The sequence below is a fragment of the Camelus bactrianus genome, chromosome 3, assembly GCF_048773025.1.
Source record: "Camelus bactrianus isolate YW-2024 breed Bactrian camel chromosome 3, ASM4877302v1, whole genome shotgun sequence".
Taxonomy (NCBI): domain Eukaryota; kingdom Metazoa; phylum Chordata; class Mammalia; order Artiodactyla; family Camelidae; genus Camelus; species Camelus bactrianus.
Window position 1 is genome coordinate 49,262,450 of NC_133541.1, and position 19,012 is coordinate 49,281,461.

Sequence of the window (19,012 nt, forward strand, 5' to 3'; positions counted from 1 at the left end):
AGGTGGGGCCCAAAGGCCTAGCCATCCCTGCCCAGGATGGCACAACTCTGACAGGCAATCCTTGCCTCAGAGCTGCCCATCACGTTGGGGGAGGCATGATCAGGCCCGCATCACAGTCTGGCTTTACTCTCTGCTCAATCTTCTTTCCTCCTCCTACTTTTCACTGGTGGTGATCTCTTAAGAAACATGCTGAACCCAAATTTGTCTCAGCATCTACTTTCAGGGAACCCAACCCGCTGCAGGCTATATGCTGGGAGGGCAAAGGAGGAATTTGTGAACTAAGTAATTTGGAGCAAGTTATTTCACTCTCCTGAACCTCCATTTCCTCCTCAGTAAAACTGAGATAACAACCTTTGCCTCTCAGCTTGTGTGAGGCTGAAGTGTGCTCAAGTGTGCAAGTCACCTGGCACAGTGCTTGGCATATAACATTGAAAAGGGAACCTCCCTCAGAAATAGACAACTTCCCACACCAACGCAGCTTTGTGAGTGCTCTGCTGAGGCAGGAGAGCTGCGTGTTCAGTTCCTGGCCATTTCACTGATGGTGATTATAACAGCTAATTCTTACACAGTGTACGCTGTGAGCCCAGACATGTGAGCATCTTCATATATTAACTCATTTAACCCACAAAATAATCCAATGAGGAAGGTATTGTTCCTAGTCCCATTTTACAGATGAGGAAACCGAGGCACAGAGAATAGGTCACAAACTGTTCTCAGGTCCCAAAGACTGGAAGTGGGAGAGCTGGGCTTTGAATTCAGGAACCTGGCACCAGGATCCGTGCTCCTGCCCACTAGAGTATACTGCCTTCTGGTTGAACTTTATTGCACAAAGAACTTGATGCAGATTAAAGCAATCTTGCCTCTAACCCTCCACTTCCTCATGACACCATTCCAGAACTGATTTTTCCAAATAGTAGAGAAAAGGATGAGGAAGATGTCACTTGCCTGCTGATGGGCTGAGGTTCATTAATCTTTTCTGACCTCGAAGGAGGGAGAATCCAACAACTGCCTCTCCCACAGGTCAAGGCCCCCACCAAGGGGAAACAGTCTGGAAGAAGGTATGAGGGCAGGAGTAAGACGGTGACAACGGCAGCTTCCTTGCAAAATTTCAGGTATTCACAAATAATTAACACAGCTTTTTCAACATGCTTTTATTTGCTTAAATTAACAAAACACAGGTTATAGCAATGCTATTTTCAGGTAAACTGCTTTTTCTCTGAAGCAGAAAGCAATATTCACAACTTGGGTTGCTACACACTTGGAGTTTTAGTTTTAAATAGTGAGCCAGAATTCTGTACAAAATCAACATTTGGTGTAATATTGTCCAAATATGTGAAGGATTTTAAATGTTAGCTCTGTTACATTTTGTTCTAGCAAAGCAGACAAAGATCGTAATTCCAAACACGATGTTAATATTTTATTAAATGCCTTCAGGGCTTAATAAATACAGTATGCACATAGGGCTGTCTCATGCAACTACTCATATACAAATATACCAGTTACCCCTGCAGGGTCATGGAAGGTTGGCCTCAGTCTCATGGCCAGTGGCAAGTCAAATTGTTAAAAAAAAAAAAAAAAAAAAAAAGAGAATGAGTTGAAAGGCAACAAGAGAGGGCAATCATAAGCCTAATAAAAAAGATAAAAGAAAAATGTGCTACTTGGTCACCTGGTTGTTTCAAAGACAGTGGTCAAAAGCCTGGAAACCATTTGGTAGTGACCTATACTCAGAGTGTCACAAGGTGATATATATCATGCTGTCCTGGTCCCTGGAGTGCTGAGGACCTTTGGATGGTTTCATCCCTTAATTCTCTGAGGATGGCCTCATGACTTCTCATTCAGGCTTGCATTCTGGTTAATTAGCTCATTGAGCAAGGTTGGCCAACCCTTCCTTTAGCACTGTACTTACACATACAGTGTCCATATAATTTATTACCCAAATGGGAATACTTTTGAGAATTAACATGACACTCAATAATTACCCTGGTACAAGAAATATAAACCAGGGTTGTTGCAGGCAAATCAGGATGTTGGTCACAAACAAAACCAAGGTCTTAGCCTTGGTTCTCAGAAGGTCAGTGCATATAACCATTGGGCTATATCTAATTAAGTCTCTCATACCCAGAGGCAAGAACTAAAATCAGGCTTTAGTTTTTTTCATTACTTTTCTTAGACCCATTTTTTTCTCCCTCCAAATGAAATTTTACTTGGAAGGCTAACACATAAAATAGATGGAATTTGAGCCACTCACAGTAAAGTGGGCATGAGGGCTGAGAATTTTGCCTTCTCCCCTAGCAGCTCTGGAAGTGCCTAAGACGGACCTCTGGCTTCTCAACATACAACATGGAAACCACCATACTAGACCATACTCTCTCCATCTCAACATTAACTTGTTCCTCAAACACTGCCATATGATTCGTTTTGGGTAGAAAATTCTAGAGCTTGCTATTCTAGGTTTCCTGGCTCCAATTCCAGCTTGGCACACCCAGAACAAACTGGAAATCTGCAGTCTTTGTAGCAGATCCTCAAGGCCTGGCTGCTGAAGGAATGACTATGTAACAGGACCCTAAGAGCTGGACACCTCAAAGACCACTCTGCCAGCCTCTGGGTGATGTCATCAGAGGCAGTGATGAGCTATATTAATAATGAATGGAAGGTAAGTTGCCCCTCTGAAGACTTGGCCAGGTTCTTGGCCCAGAATAGTACTTGTAACCGCAGAAACCCACAGTCTTCCCTTCATCATCCCCTTTGCAGGTCCTCTGAAGTGGGACAGGGACGGCAGGAGGAAACCCAAGCAGCTTTGGCACTTTGTGGTGGTGGTGAGGCCGGAGGAAGAAGCCTTAGGCAAGGTGGCAGGAGGGATGCATCAGGGACTTGAAGAAGCATGTGTGTGACTGATGAGAACTAGATGAGGCTGATGGGGAAGCACCTTGGCTAAGAGAAAAAGCCAGCATCCAGCAGTCAGAGGTGGGCCAGGTCTTCTAAAGAAATCTATTGGAAACTTTGGAGAGACAGGAAGCAAGATAATAAACAGTACCTAGCTCTACAAATAAGAGTTGAAACTACCCACAGAGAGGCAGTTTTTAGATAAACACAGACACAGTACCAGAGGATTACTGCTTATGGTCAGTCACACGTATGCGACATCCTGTCAGCACTGCTTTACTCGTCAGAGGCCGGTGCCTACCTGCTGGGCTGAGCCCACCCATTACAGTCACCACCACTCACTGGAATCGTGATTCAAGCATCTAGGAAGAAATAATTAGTCACTGGAGGCTGGCTGTATCTTTTTAAACAGATTAAGTGATCATAAACATCATAGGCGTCATCTTCTAGTACAAAAAGTGTGTGTTTATACTGTGTGTGTGTGTGAGCCCCTTATGAGGCTCTTACGGAACAGGTAATACGGCTGACGTCAGCAATATGATCTCAAGGTTTCTTGCTTTCTGTCTTAATGAGTCTGAAGCTGGAAGCAGAAATATTTATGGAGTCCCTGGGAGGGGGCCTTGGGAGCCACTATTTTAGCCTAGTCAATATTTCTCAACCCTGGCTGCACATGAGAAGCATCTGGGGCAATTTGGAAAATAACCAATGCTGGGGCTCTACTCTAGACCAATTAAGTCAGAACCTCAGGGGGTCAGGCCCCAGCACTGATAGTTTTAAAAAAGCTCCTGAGATAATTTTAATGTGCAGACAACATTGAGAACACAGCTCAGAATCTCTTCCTAGTGATTAGCTGATGTTATTCTAACACACCAAATAAGTTCAAGCTTAGACTTCAAGAAGAATTTCTTCCCCATCCCCTGCTCCAGCACTGAAGAGAAACCCACACTCCTGGGGTGACAGCTCTTCCTGCAACTGCCTTATTGGGCATGAAACCTCAGAGCAAGGTCTCCAGGAGGGAGCTCTGCTCAGGGTTAGCCTGCCGACACTGAGACATGTCAGGACATCTGGACACATGCTCAGGATGCCATGTCTGATGAAGGTAGCAGAAGCTGAACAAGGCGGACCCGGGCAGGAATCTAAGTCTTGCTGGTTTTTCCTTAGTCAGAATTATTCAAATTCCCTTGGAATTTTGTTTTATATCTGCAGCGACTGCTTGAGGACATCCTCCTCCTCAATAACTCACCCTCCTGTGTTATTTCTGGTACTTTTGATTATTCAATAAAGGCAACTTTTTAATATACACAGCTACTAATATTTTCATCTATCTGGAGAAATAAAACTTTCACACATTCAGCTAAATGGTCATTAATAAGGTAACGTGTCAAGCACCATATTTTTGTAACTAGAAAGAAATTTACTGTGTATTGCATATTAGTCAATGGAAAACAGAATTTCTAAAAGCACCTCGGCATCAGCTCACAATTAGATAACTAGAAAAATATGCACAGTGGATTATACTGGAGAGCCATGAAAACACGCTGAAGACCCTGCGTGTGTGTTAAAAATCAAGGGCCCAGTGAATGACCTGAGAAGCACTTATATGACTGAGGACTCCTTGCTCATTTAGTCTGAGCCATTTGTAAAGATCCGTGCCCTTCTCCAGTCTCCAGCAAATGAGAGCTCATGCGGAAAGCTGTATTTTGCACTGCCTAGTTCTCATTTTCCAAGTATAATTTTTAAACCGTCCACTTAGATCCCTAAAAGCACTGCTTGTTTTTCCATTTTCCTCTCCAGTAATTCTTTTAAACTCTCATCTCTGTGCTTGAAGTACAAGTAATCAGAAAAGGAGGGGGCCCGCCGGGCGCTCTGCAGGACCCGGAGGCCGGCACACTCGTCTCTGCGGCCAAACCCCCTCTCCTGGCCGCCCTCTGGCCTGGGGCTGTCCTGCCTCTTCGGGTGGCGGTCCCCTCGCGGCGCGTCCTCCTCCGCCTGCGCCTCCTCCCTGGGGCCTGGCTCGGGCTTGGCGGACAGGTCCTGGGGCGCGCAGAGCGGCGGGCTGCGGGGACCAGGGCCCGGGCTGTCCCGCTCCACCTCGTAGCAGTTGTCGTCGTCGTCCTCCTCGTGACCCGAGCTGCCCCTGGCGCTCTCCCCGTCCGACTGGAAGGCCGGCCCCTTGGCCCGGCGCTTCTGGGACAGGTCGAAGGGCTCCTCCTGCTCCAGGCTCCTCAGGCCCCCCGCCGTCTGCGCCAGGGCGATTCTCCCCCTTCCAAAACCTGCCGGAGCAAAGGCACGTTCAGGCCCCGGGAAACGTTCAGGCCGCAGGAAGGGTAGCTGGGTGGAACCCAGGGCCAGTTAGTGTGGCTTGATTTTACATTTTAAACATAGATGAATCCCCAGGAAGGCTGTAGAGAGATGAGCCTTGTCACAGATGGAGTCTACATCGGTATGACTCCTTTCAGGGGAGTTTGGCAACAGGCACGAAAAGCTTTGAAAATAAGCACATCTTTAACTTAGCAACTACTGGGAATTTAAACTATAGAAATAGTCTGGCAGATGTGTTATGTATGTCTTAGGATGCTCATCACCACATTCTCAACAGTGAAACTGTGAAAATAATTTATCAATTTAACAATAGAGATTTGTTTAAATAAATAATAGCACCTCCATACAATGAAGGTATGATGTGTGTAGAAGGTACTTCTCTATGTGTAGAAGATGTAGAGAGCTACTAATGATCATAAAAGGTATTCTCTATATACTGGATGTAAAAAACATGTGTTTATCACATATATTATTTATCATATATATTCGTAGTGTAGACTCAATTTTATCTATCAAAGTGTCTGGAACGATGTATGTCAAAATCTCAAAAATGATTAACTGTGAGGTGGTTTTTACATTTTTTTCACTTCTAATATATTTCTTCTTTTACTTTTAACAGTGGGCGTATGTTTTACCATAAGGAAAATATAACAATAATAAAGATATTTTCATCTTGAAAAAAACCAGATATTCCATTTGGGGCCAAGGAGGCCACCCCATCACCGGCCCCCTAAGTGTAGACGGAGTAGGGAAGGCACAGGAGGGTCCTCTGAGGAGCCTGTGTCCCTGCTGTGGGCACAGTGATGTAAGAGGGTCTCACTTTTAGTTTCAGTTTGAAGACCCTTGTAGGGGTGGACTTTTCAGCAGCCACCAGACACGTGGTAGGGCTCCCCCTGATGTGAAATGAAGGCCTCTGCCTGTGGTGAGCAGTCAGGCCTAGAAGAACAGGTGGGGCAGACTGAAGAGAGAAGTAGGAGGGAGGGGTCTGGGCTGCAGCCAGACCCTGCTGCACAGGGACAGCCAGGTTTCTGGGGTGAGGATGCACAGAGCGAGTTGATGTCCAGTTCAGGGAGGATCTTTTTCATCTGCGTCATGATTTTTGAGCCATTTCAAAAACTAGAGTGAAGAAGTGCTAACACCTTTTATAGATGAAAACATTTGCGGAAAGCCTGTTAACATCTTTCAGAGCAACTCTCATATATAGTGATGCTCCTGATTTTTCCAGAAGAATGACAGTCTCTAGGTGCTTGTTAGGATCTGAGCATCCATATGGGGCAAGTCGTGGTGAGCCAGCCGGGCATTCAGCTGGAGGACTGTCTCCTCATTGCCTTCTATGTTTCCAGCCCCAGCGGCTGAGCAAACTTCACCTGTCCTGCAAAAATCTAGGCCTAACTTGGGAAGTGGCTCAGGCAACTATACATACAAAAAATAGTTCAGGAGAAAAACATTCTCAGGAAAAAAAAACTGCTTTTGTTTTTTAACCAGAACTTTTTCAGGGCTTTTGTACAAACTCCAGGCCTTGTTTTATGATGATCACAGTTTCCTGTCACCCAGGGTCACCAGAAACTCAGCGGGTGTTTGAGGAATCTGAAAGCTACAATCATGTTGTTTCATGCTGGGTGGGCAAGCATAGATCCTATTTATGAACATGGGTGCCTAGCCGACCACTTCTTTTGTAAAGGGGGTGGGAGAAGCAGCAAACATGAAAAATCACCCTGTGTTTTTACCCAGTGCAGTGAGCACTGGTTTGAGTCAGAAATTCTTGAGTGAGGAACGCCGTTCTGACTTTAGACTTGTGTTCGGCCTTCAGCAGTTTATATAACACCTCTTGGCCTTGGTGTCCTCTTACATAAAATGAGAATAACAAAGTCTGCTTTGTGGGATTGTGGGGACAAGCAATGATAGCTAAGTACATCACCCTTTGGTCATACTGGAGTCAGAAAACAGCAGCCAGTTAACACAATACTGTCAGTTGCACATCCATGTGTCTTCTCTCCCCACACACAGACCTCCCAGAGGGCGAAGACAGTCTCATTTCCCTGGTGTCTGCCATGTCATATAGCGCACTGCGTTGGACAAAGAGCATTTATTGCCCATTTACTGAAGGACAGGCCACTGAATCTAGTACATCTAGAACATAAACTCTTTACTGCTAAGGGCCCTGGGACTGAGGAGACAAAGGAGGCAGGAACTTTTCATCAGTTCAGTTAGGATTCAGTGGGGAAACTAGAAGTCCCTGCTCTGCTTAAGGGCTGATCAGCCCTACCAAGTAGGAAAACCATCCTTGGGTGTATCTGCGTGTGAACAGGTAGAGGAGTCCTAGCCTGCTACAGACACACTTCTGCTGACAGCAAAACTTGCAGAATTGCTTTTCAGAATGCAGAAAAGTCACATGCCCTTTAACAACAGTGATATGAAGTTGGTACAATAAAGGCTTTGAGGTCACAAAGGTCTGTGTCCAAATCCTCACTCTGCTACTTATCGGTTGAGCAAGTTAATATTTCAAAGCCTCAGTTTCCCCATCTATAATATGGGAATAATAGAAGTTCCTCCAGCCCAGAGCTGCTGTTAAGACTCACAGAGACAAAGTACCTGCTGCAGGGTCTGGAACAAGGAACTAATAGTGGTACTGAATGGCATTGTTATGATATTCTGATCTACTCCCTATAATTCACTTCTACTTACTATCTTCAGATATTAGCATTACATTTTCTACAGTAACATTGTCCGCCTGCTCCTGCTACTCTGCTATGGTCTTGAAAATTATGGTCCCTTTTTCGACCATAAGAATAACCCCCCAAGGTAAAGTTCCCTAAAAGCAAGTTCAGCTTCCATTTGTGATCCACTGGCCAGGGACACCGTGGGCTTCCTGGGAAGGTGATTACCTTGAGAATGGAGGCCCCGCTCCATGACCCCGTGCTTCACTTTCATGTGGCGAGTCAGGTTCCCCTTCAGGGTGAACTTGCTCGGGCAGTAGAGGCACTTGAAGGGTTTGCTGTCAGAGTGCAGGTGCATGTGGCCCATGAGGTTGTGCATCCGGTTGAACTCCTTCCCACACAGCTGTCAGGACAGTGAGGAGAACACAGGTTACTCGGAGTTGGGGACCCTGCCCTGGTAACCACACCCAGGACGTGAGGACAGACGTGCTGCCACTTTGTTTGGATCTTGGCATTTTTAAGCTGCTTCTAAAGAAAGTGTCCCCATGGAAGTCAGGGAGGGGGGCTGGATTGATCCCGGGCCCAAAGGTGGAGCAGGTAGGGGTGGATTAATGAGATTTTATTCCTGTTGTACAGAGATTTTTATACTCAGGGTAAAAATTATAAAGCTATTAAAGCTTTTTTTGAACGCAACCTTTTGAAAAGGAGGAAAGCTGCTCTGAAAAGCAATTGCTCAAAATGTACTTCACTTTAATAATAAGGGTACAATTACTTGTTTAATATTTATGGAGCATTTATAATACAGAAGGAAGGCACAGTCCTAAGTCTGCCAGGGAATATCTCCTTTAACTCACAACAATCATTTGCAATGGATGCTGTTATCATCCCTATTGACAGATGGACAAACTGAGGGATTAAGATGAAAGGACTAACCGAGGCACACAGCTGTTGGGTGCCAGGGCTGGGATCGTGAACTCAGGTCCTCAGACACCAGAGGCCACATGGTCAACCACAACACCATACTGGGTCCCCCCAATATAACTCTCCTGTTAGACTGTAGCAGGCAGTATTTTTCTAATTTTTTAATTTGCTAATTATTGGGATGGATTTCAAAGTTAAAAGGAATGAAAATACGTGTAAAGGCAGGAGTGTGTCTTTTCTCTGGGTACAGATTTGAAGTACTAAAAATATCATCCTAGGTATACAAAAAGCAAACATTGGTTATGCATTCTTTTTTTTTTTTTTCATTCCTATTCCACTCCAATTGCCAATATATAATGGACCACAGCAGTGGTACGTCAGCTTCTTTGGGAAGAGCAGAGCTGCCTTTTCAAAGGCAACGTGTACAGATGCAAAGGGTGTAAATCAAACAGCTGCTCTGGGGGGCTTTCCTTGCTTTTCTTGTCCCCAAACCTCAGCAAAGCAGGGCTTGGAAACTCCAGCCTGTCCTTGGCTGTGCTGTGAGGAATGCAAAGAAGGATTTTGTGTCTGTGCTGGGCCCAGAGCATCAAGGAGGAACATACCCCTCTTTTTCCTTCCCACTCTCAGGGGCCCGTGTCATGAGGGCAGCCACATGGAGTGAGAGGCAGAGGGAGAGAGGACTTGGGATGTGGTGTCCCCTGAAGCTGACACCAATTTTCCTTCCTTGCTAAGAGATGTCTTTAGGGCCACTGTTGGGGGTTCTGGGTTGAATTTTTATTAATGAAGGCAATGTTTTCTTCAGGTAGTGATGGAGGTAAGAGTTGAGCCATCCTTGGGAGAATGGGTAGACCTAACAACTGTGACCTTGGGAGATTAGCCTAAAAGAATGCTGGGCAGTAAGAAGAAGCCATCCTGGGAATACAAATTTGTCACAGATAATCCATGCATGGATAACAAATGGCTGGCTCTGTACTTTTAAATGATTCACATTTGGGAGTTTTAAGTACTTTTCCCCTTTTTACTTCCTTACAAGCAAGAATGAATTCAGCACACGGGTGTCCCACACGCATTATTCAGAGCCCCTGCACACCACATTCATTTGGAAAAGGTGACCCAAGAGGGGAAAAGCTGAGAGAGTCAGTCTAATTTCAGGAGAAAGCCCCACATGTGGGATGGATACTTGCTTCCTTTTTGTTCTCAACAGAAACAATTTATAAAGATATATCAACCTGTGGCTCAGTTTTGCACATGTTTGGAAGTTCTGGTAGAATTCTCTTTATTAGCTTAGTTTATCCAGTTCTCATCCTGGCTAAGGAGAAAAAAAAATAAAACTATATCTAGAGATTCTACATTGGGTCATCTTAGAAAAGGCATATCTCATTTGGTTCATGGGAGAGTTCCTGATTACTTGGAGTGACGATGCTGTTGGAGTTGCTGAGCTGAACAGTCCTTCAGGAGACTGCAGCATCTCTAGGTCCTTCAGTAGACTGCAGCATCTCTGAAGGTTCCGCCTGCCTTTTTGTTATAATCCCTGCCTCGTACCAGGCTTGACACATGATAGGGTCTCAATAAGACTTTGCTGAGTGAGTGAAGGGGTGGGGCACATTGCAGCAGAAGACTAGAAAACAGCAAAAGGTCTGGGTAGTCAAGCACAAGCCATTTAGTGGGAGAGGAACTAGAGGCTGGAAGATCAATTAGGCTGCTGCACTAGTCCAAGCTTGGACGGGTAGGCCACCTGGTCCTATAGGCCAGGCAGAGAGAACCAAAGGAAGAAATGGGCACCTTCCTCCTTCACTGGCTCCCAGGGAGGATGACAGTCTACTTTTGGTTATCATCTGTGGTTGCTGAGATATTAGAAGCTAGACTGGTCTGAAAGGGTTTTATAAAGGAGATGAAATTTTAGCCTAACCTTGAAGAATATGTAGAGTACCTTTTGTTTTTGTTTTGACACCAGAAATAACGTCTCTTCATTAAATATTTTCAGATACTTCAATCAACCTTAAATTACAGGCAAGGGAACTATTATTGTCGTGATAATGATCCACTGCTTGTTGCTGATGCAATTGCTGGGATGTTGGGGCAAGAGCGGATCCTGCAACTCACTCCCCCAAGGTCCCAGCCCCCTTCCCCCTCATCGACCCACCTCCACCCCAACACACACAGGGGTGTGCACACATCATGAGGTCTCCTGCTGGGTATTTTCCAGATTCTTCCTCATCTTAGATAGGCAACCTTCCATGATCCTTAATCATAGCTTTCTCCTGTTTTTCTGGATTGATTCATTCAGTACTGGACTTCCTGGGGCATTTTAGTGGCATATGGGGACATTAGGATGTTTTATCATTTTAATAAATGATATTGTTCCCCGAAGTCAAGGCCTATGGCCTCAGCGAAGAAACTCCATTGTGGGACATGGCTGGTCAGCTATATTATCTGATGCTTGATTGGTAAAGGAGACTAATTTCATTGTTGATAAAATTTAATTTTTATATGCCAGAGTTATCCTTCGTGGTTCATGGTAGCCTACTGGTAGCCAATGGAGAGCTTTCCCAGGGCCAAGCAACAGCATGTCAACCCTGAAAGATGTTTGGGACACTAAAAGGTGTCCCAGGTAGTCTACAGAAATGTAAGGATTACCTTCTTCTTCTTTATGGCCAACCCCAGTATCAGGCACAGGGCTACACATATAGTAACACTTAATGAGCACCTGAGTATATGGTTAGGAAATAAACAACCAAGTCAGGAAAAATATCACTTCCTCATGCAAAAACTCCACAAAGCAGCCATCACCAACTCTCTTTCTTGCTCCCACTAAACCTATACACACTAGTTTGCAAACCAAAATCCTCAGTGGCAGAAGGATAGAGACAATTAACTCAGGACCTGAAGCACTTGGACACCATTCATATGTCAGTAGTAGGTACCCTTAGCTGCTTCCTCTCAGCCTCTGACTCTTCCACAAAGCCTTTGGTCCTTATCCAAAACACCTGGCCTCTTCATCTTTCTCAGAAGATTGACCTCACTTGATAGTACACAAAAGTATGGAGATACTTTGTGCCTGTGAAATCTGGAGCGGCCCCTCAGTCACTGTTAGTGACAAGGGGCCAGGGCAAGAGGATTGAGTCAATTAAAGATGGCACCCTTGGGTGGGGTCTAGTGTGAGCTCCAAGTAGAATTGTCCAGGAAGTAGAGGAGGGGAGTTAGATGGGAAGGAAGAAGAGTTGGGAGGAAGCATCAGAACTCGAGTGTCTTCTTCTGGGAAAAGCAGTCATCTAAAAGGCCCCTTTCATCATAAGATGTGAGACTAAGAGCTTGCCCAGGTCAAGACTTGCTGAATCACTTCCTGCCAAGGTCTGTGGAGATTAAAGTAAGGCTAGGTGCTGGTACAGGAAGCTCATGGAGTGATAAGCAGTCAGATTTCATCTCGCAGGTGGTTGTCACAACCTGTCCACCCCTCTTGAACTCTCAGCTGCTCTAATGAGAAGGATTAGTTCGCCTCTGACACTAAATATCAGCTTTTCCATCTAGGCCCACTTTTATACCTATTTTTTGAGGGAGGTGGACCTAAAATGCAGCAGAAGAGTGGAACAAATGTTTTGAACTGTCCTTTAAAAATGGGTTGCACAGATCATTAGGCTTTGAGACGGCAGAGCAGAAAGGCGATGGTGAGACCCCAGAGGAACAGAGAACTTGTTCCGTTTTCTCTACTGTAAAATGTCGACGATGATCACAGTTTTTCACGAAGGTTTTCATAAGGATCAAATGAGATAATTCATATAAAGGGCTTGGCAAATAGTAAGAGCTCAATAAATATTAGCTCTTATTACTATCATTATCATGTACATTTTGCATTCCAAAAATAGAAAGCACTTTGATGATGAGGGTGCTGTCTTTTTAAACGAAATTATGTGGAAGGAATATTAAGGAAGGAACAAGTGAAGAATCCTTTGAGTAAATACCAGCCAGGTTACTTGAGGAATAAAGGAATGGAAGCAGTGGTGCCTGACGCAGCCCTGGGAAATGTGGATGGAAAGAGAAGATTCATCCAGATTGCAGGCTTTGAGGAGCCCATCATCTGACTCTCTGATTTTCTGTCAGCCCTTTAAACAGCTGACAGATTCCCTGTCCTCTTATCTTCACAGAAGCTCCTAATTCTGGCCTCCTGGCACCCCATCTCTCCCCGGTCCAGCGCCTTGAGGCACCTCAAGCAACTTCCCATGAGTCCCAGCAACAGTGCTGATGGCCAGAGTCAGGGAGAAGTCGCTGTGCACAGAGACAGCGTGATGGCAGTGGGCAGCCACTGGGCTGGGGCCAGGGGCCCACCAAGCCAAGAAGAGGCAGGCTCCTGAGACAGCAATGCACCAGGAAGCTTGTGTTTTCCTATTCCGAGAGAAAAGGTCAAAGAGCTGCAGCCTGCAGCCACGGAGAATGGCCTCCGCTAAACTGCCCTTCCCTTACATTCTTCTCTCTCTCTTTTTTAATAAGAAGGGTGTTCCTTTCCTCAAAGGGAGAGAGAGGGAGGGAGGGAGAGAGAGACTGTAAACTGTCCAAAAGGACCGTGAGAAAACAGGAAGCTTTGAAAAGTACAAGAGAAAGCAAGATGAAATCTATTTGCAGGCGGGCCCCTGGGGACATTGCGAGGCATTGTTAAGCAGGCAGTTCATACAGCTATATCCTTCCTTCTGCTGAGGAGGGCTTTGCTGCCAAAAGGCTGCTATCTGGTCACTGCCTTAACCCACTCAATGCCAGCCTGAGAACCCAGATCTCAAGCACTGGGCCCCAACAAGTCCCCACCCAGTTTCTCCCCTGAGGGAGCATCCAAGAGCTGGAGGGGGAAATGGAGCCAGTTTGGCAGAGGTGGTGGGGACTCTTTTCAGGGAGACCTCATCCTTTTCTCTCTGCTCTGCCCTCAGCCTTCAGGCCTCCGCTTCAGGCCAGGCTGCAGATGACCTGGTGATTCATAACACAGGCAGCTCCCGGCTTCACCCATCTCAAAGGAGAACTTGTCCCGGAAATTCTGGATGGCTGCTTTTCCTGGACAGCTTTTCCAAAGACGGCAGCTGGTTCTTTGCTATTATGGAGTGTGGCCACTACAAGGATAGCATCCAAATCAACCCCTGCGTGCTTACGCAGAATCTGGGAAGCATATTTCAGAAACATGGCTTAAGTCTACAGGCGCAGGTCTCTGGAGAAACTCCAGCTGGCTCCAAGAAGCAAGGAGTCCAGAAGTCGAGCCAATAGCAAAAGAACCCAGAAGGGCAGTAACTTTTTTTATAAGGAAAAAAAAAAACAATATAGAATGGAAACCTTTCCTCTCCTCGAATTTTCCATCCTATTGTTAATGCTTAATCCCACAGTAAACGAATGTTTCTGCTTGCTGTGGACAGCTGTTTCCACTGAGCAAGGGCCAGAGAGAACCAGTTCATGTGGCCACAGTGGGAGGGATTTATGTCAGGAAGGATTTTTAGTGGTGAGAATCCCAAGAAATTAAAATCTGTTACTTAAAGACTCTCCTTTTTTTGGCCAGTTTTGTGGTGAAGGAGATGGCCAGCTCTTAAGAGTATGGCTGGAGCAAGGCCTGTCTCTTTTTTCAAGCCACATCAGTCATGTAAAGGGAATAACTCTTCCCTGTCACTGCGATAAAGCTCAGGTTCAATGGTCTGTGCCTGCTCTCCAGTGTCACTATGCAGCCAGCCAGCCTGCCACTCATCTCTGAGGGCGGTGAACTGCCTGGTGATAAGCAAGTGGCCCTCCATTCATCTCCCCACTCTGGACCCCAGCACCTCCACCCAGGGCCAGATTTCCAAGAATCCAGCACAACACAAACGAGAAGCAAAGTCAGTATGCAGGATGCCATTTGGAGGTAGCCCATCCCACAGTGGGATCTGGAGCTAGTTTACAAACACACAGGGTCCCATTACATATCTGTAAGTTAAGACATGCTCCAAAATTCCTTTGAAATGAAGAGGGGTGATGGTATGAAGAGGACACCAAACAAACAGGTGGCACTTCGCAGGGTGATGGGGACAAAGAGAGGAGGAACCTGGCGGTATGCTTCTGCAATCGCCAGGAGACAGAGGGCTCTGATGGAGGTGATTTAACACCTGTTCTTGTTCAGAAATGTCTAGGAATGGAGAAGGACCACTTAAGTTTGACAAACATACACTTTAACATCCAATGCTTTTTGTTCAATGATAGATATACTTTCCTAAGCAGCCTCCGACCTCCTGTGGTCTCCTGTGAGGACCTGCCCACTGGGAAGAAGTGATGTTTGCCAGATGACAGGCCATTCCCAGGGCCAGGCCCACCTCCCAGGGGGAGCTGAACTGCATAATTTCAGAGCTGGCATTTCAGCCCTTCTCTTACGGGGTTGGATGGTATGACCAGACATCCGGAGCCTAATCCACCCTCAAGGACAGGTCAGACTGAGTTTCTGAACCGTAAAGGTGACCTTCAGACGCCCTTGGAACCATCCATGGTGCACTGTCATTGGGGTGAAGGGCAGCCTGAAACATCATGTTTGCCTGGCTTCCTGCATCACTGGGCCCATCATGTGCCATCTTCTGTGCACTGGTACCAGAGAGAACCCTCAAAATCCTCAGGGATTCCTTGTCCAAGAAATCCTCCAGGTCCCTCTGAGGCCCTTGGCCTAGAGAAATAGAACTGCCTCTGTGCCCCTACATCGCACACAACCCCAAATTGATGAGGGAAGTGGGAGCTGGTCAGCCTGGACAGAGGTGGATTTTTAGGGGACTACAAACTCAGTGACTCCCTTCTTATTTTAACACCTTTACATGCTCTACCACCAGCTGATAAGATAAAAAGTACAGTTGATGCTCAAAGCCCAAGGGTAGACTCAACACAAGGAATGAAGAGGAGCAAGGAGCCCCCGATTACAACTCTATCATAGGGGACAGTAAGCCCCTGCCAGGCAAGAATGTCTCTGTTAAAAGTGAAGGGTTCAAAGGGCTCAGTGAGGCAGGCAGGAGTCAAAGTTGTGCCTAAAGGGTGGGAGAAGAAGTGGTCTGTGGTCCCCCAGGCTCGCGCAGCCAGGCCTGGCTTCATGGGTGTGCAGCCTGTGCAGTCCTACGCGGCCTTGACCTCAGAAGGGCCCCAGGGGTGTTGTAATGCTCTCCTTTCACTGTCTTGAAATTATGAACAAGGGGCCCCTACTTTCATTTTGCACCAGGCCCTGTGAATTGCGTACACTGTCCTGTAGGCAGCTTCCTCCCTCTTTAGCTCAGATGACTCAAGATGGACATAAATTGACTTTCAAACCGCGGAGAACCTGAAGGAAAGGAGGGGAAACACAAGTGGGTGGCAGGAAAAGGGCTGGAGGGAGAAGCCTCCCTCCCCCACCTCCGGAGAATGCCTGCACAGGCCTAGGGAAGCGCTGGCTCCTGACCCCTCTCACCCCGTCCAGGAGTTGCCAGCACAGGAAAGAAGTCCCTTCACAGGGGGTTCCTTCAAGTGGGGGGACACGCTGCAGAGGGATTAAGGCAAGAAGAGCCCCTGGAGGCGGGGAACCGGACTTCAGAAACAGGGATCCCCATCAGACACGCAGCACAGAGAGAGGGAAAACGTCTATTTCAAACAGAAAGGCTGTAATGATATCTGATCGTTGGGACTTCTCTCTGCTTCCCCCTCACCCTCCTCATGACTGCAGTGACCACGCCTGCCCATCCATTCCTTGAATTAAACCACCCAGTCCTGAGCAAGATTCCTTCCCACCTTAGAAGGGGAGAAGGGAAAGAGTGTGGAGAAGGGGCCAGCCTGGGAAGCCAGAGTATTTCTGAGTTAGACCCTCCACACCTTGGGCCTTACAAATCTCCAGCTCACACTTTATCTCAGCGGGTGAAATAAAAATTCCACCAAGTTAATGTGACACAGAGATTGTAATGAAGATGCTCCCTGAAATTCAGGAATAAATGGGAAATGTGTTAGCTGACTATGCTCACAGTTGTTCCTCAGCCCGAGCAAACATTTCTGAGGTCACCTGGGGGGCGAGTCTTGGGAGACCTGCCCTCAAATTACACTTGTCAGCCCAAGTGTCAGGAGGGCAGGGGTAGGGGAAGGAGGGCAATGGGAAGGGAGGAGGGCAGGGCTGGAAGCTTCTCTGACTCCTCTCTGTGTTCTACTCATTGGCTGGTAGGGGAAGAGGGCTGCCCCTGACTGCTTTGTTCTAGAACAGGAGCTCTCCACATCACCTTCATCCTTTGTGGCTAAAGGACCTCATTCTCCCAAGGGGCCCTCCACCCTCAGCCTTCCCTGTTCTAGCTGCCTCCAAGCTCTGTGCACTGATTGCACAGCAAGACAAACAGGGCGGCTCCGAGGGCTCAGCTGAGCACAGAAGTGGAGGAGAGAGGGACAGGGCAGCATATGGGCCTGGGGTTGGCTGCAGACCTACTCTGAGCCTCAGAGGCCCCTCTGATGAGACTGAGTAGAAGGTTCCCACTGGCATTTGCACAGCTCTCTGAGCCCTCCCTATGGCACTCCTCCCCAGGCCCACCGCCCACCTTGCATTTGAAAGGCTTCACGTCTGAGTGGACGATCATGTGCGCCTTGAGGGTTTGTTTCTGCACAAAACTTTTGTAGCAGAGGTGACACTGGTAGGCACGGATGTTGGTGTGGATCAGCACGTGTCTCTTCATGTTGGCCAGCAGCGTGAACTCCCGCCCGCAGATCCCACATTTGTGCTCCTTCACACCCTGGAAGGAGGCAAGATCAAAAGAGCCGAGGTTAGCAGGGAACAGGCCTTCCCCAGGACAGCAGTCTTCACTTTCCTTTGGCCACATAAATCCACAAAGAACTTAGTGACAGATATTGAGTTCCAAATGGTGTGGCTATAGCCTTGTGAAATTATTTTCTTAAGAAGTGTTGATTACATAATCTTTTTTTTTTCTTCTAAAAACCATAAACTAGCCAGACCGTTAGAGGAACAGAAAGCTATCGCTTTGCTGTTCCTGCTGCTGCTGGGGTTAGTTCCACCGTAACAGTTCTCAGGGATTAGTAGGATTTTGGTAAGAGCTCCATGGACTGGTATGTGAAATGAGTCTTTAATCCAGCTTTCATGATAATGAAAAAACAAAACCTCCTAAACTGATAATATCATTTCCTATAGGAAAACCAGTGTTCTCTTTAGTTCTCATTAATGGACTTGAAAATCCCAGAACAAAAACTCACATCCACACTTTAAAAAATTACAACTTGTTAATCACCTCTTGAGATGGTCCCCTGGGTTCCCACAGGCCATAGTGGCCTCTGTGTGATTTGGCTTTGGAGCCTCCTCCAAACAGCTTCTGTCTGATAGAGAAATTGGCAGAGGATAGCTTTCCGAATTAGAAAACAGGAAAGAAGGAGGTTTTTCTAGTTGCTTTGCTGTTTGGGAGAAGTGTTTGAGTACTTAAGCATCGATGCCCTCAATTGAAAGCATTTCCAGGGACTCAGCGTGAGTGGAGTACTTCCTAACCCTGACTAACCAGTGCTTCCCTAAAAAGGCCTTTGCAAGAGATCTTGACCCAGAATGATTTGTTGGAAGGAAAACTTAGAGAACCCTGGAATTAAAACTAAGGTTATTACAGGTTTAGAATAAGTCGTTTAGCTAACCACTATTTCCTATAAAACCCATACTGCCTGGTGTCCATAGTGGCCTAAGGTGGGAGGGTTTCCAAGGTTCTCTCTGCCTATATATCCATTTCTTTAGTTTGGGACACAGTAAGAAAGTATCACTTCTCAATTCAGGTGAGCCCACGGCACTAAAGGGTGAGTTCATGTCTCTGTCCAGCCATTTACTGGCTGCATAAACTTAGAAAGTTCTTGTGGCCTTTCCTGGTGAAGGCTTCCTTCTCTCAAGATGAAGTGGTGGGTCATGAGAACCCGGGGACTCTTTCCAACTGTCTAGTCTAGATAATTGCAGATGAGTATGGAGTATGGAGTATGAGTATGGAGTTATACTAATGAATAAATCTAAATTTTAATGTGCTCTAAGAAGATGAATTTTTTTTAATGTGTTGCACAGTCAAGCAGTGAGTTTAAAATTATGAAGTTAATGAAAACTATTTTCTTGATGGGCTTTACAATTTGTTTCAGCATCTTTCTTCTCCAGATTGTCTGTGGCTATGAGCCAGCTGTCCTGGGACTAAGCAGAAGTACCTACTTATCACTGTTTTTGGAATTCTCTAAAGAGAATTGTGTCCAAAGTAAAATTCATGTGTGGGTTGGCCTAGAAC

General features: G+C 46.3%; 1 protein-coding gene across 9 annotated transcripts in view; it reads right to left on the minus strand.

The window, feature by feature from the left end:
* Window positions 1–1,136: 1,136 nt before the first annotated feature.
* Window positions 1,137–19,012, minus strand: part of ZNF366 (zinc finger protein 366) — a 287,106-nt gene continuing 269,230 nt past the window's right edge. For all 9 annotated transcript variants that reach the window (XM_074359602.1, XM_074359608.1, XM_074359606.1 and 6 more), the window contains 3 exons: window positions 17,300–17,491; window positions 8,091–8,265; window positions 1,137–5,156 (listed from right to left, as the gene is read on the minus strand). In XM_074359602.1, the coding sequence (XP_074215703.1) occupies window positions 4,633–5,156; window positions 8,091–8,265; window positions 17,300–17,491 (891 nt within the window). In that variant the 3' untranslated portion in view covers window positions 1,137–4,632. The remainder of the gene's footprint in view (window positions 5,157–8,090; window positions 8,266–17,299; window positions 17,492–19,012) is intronic.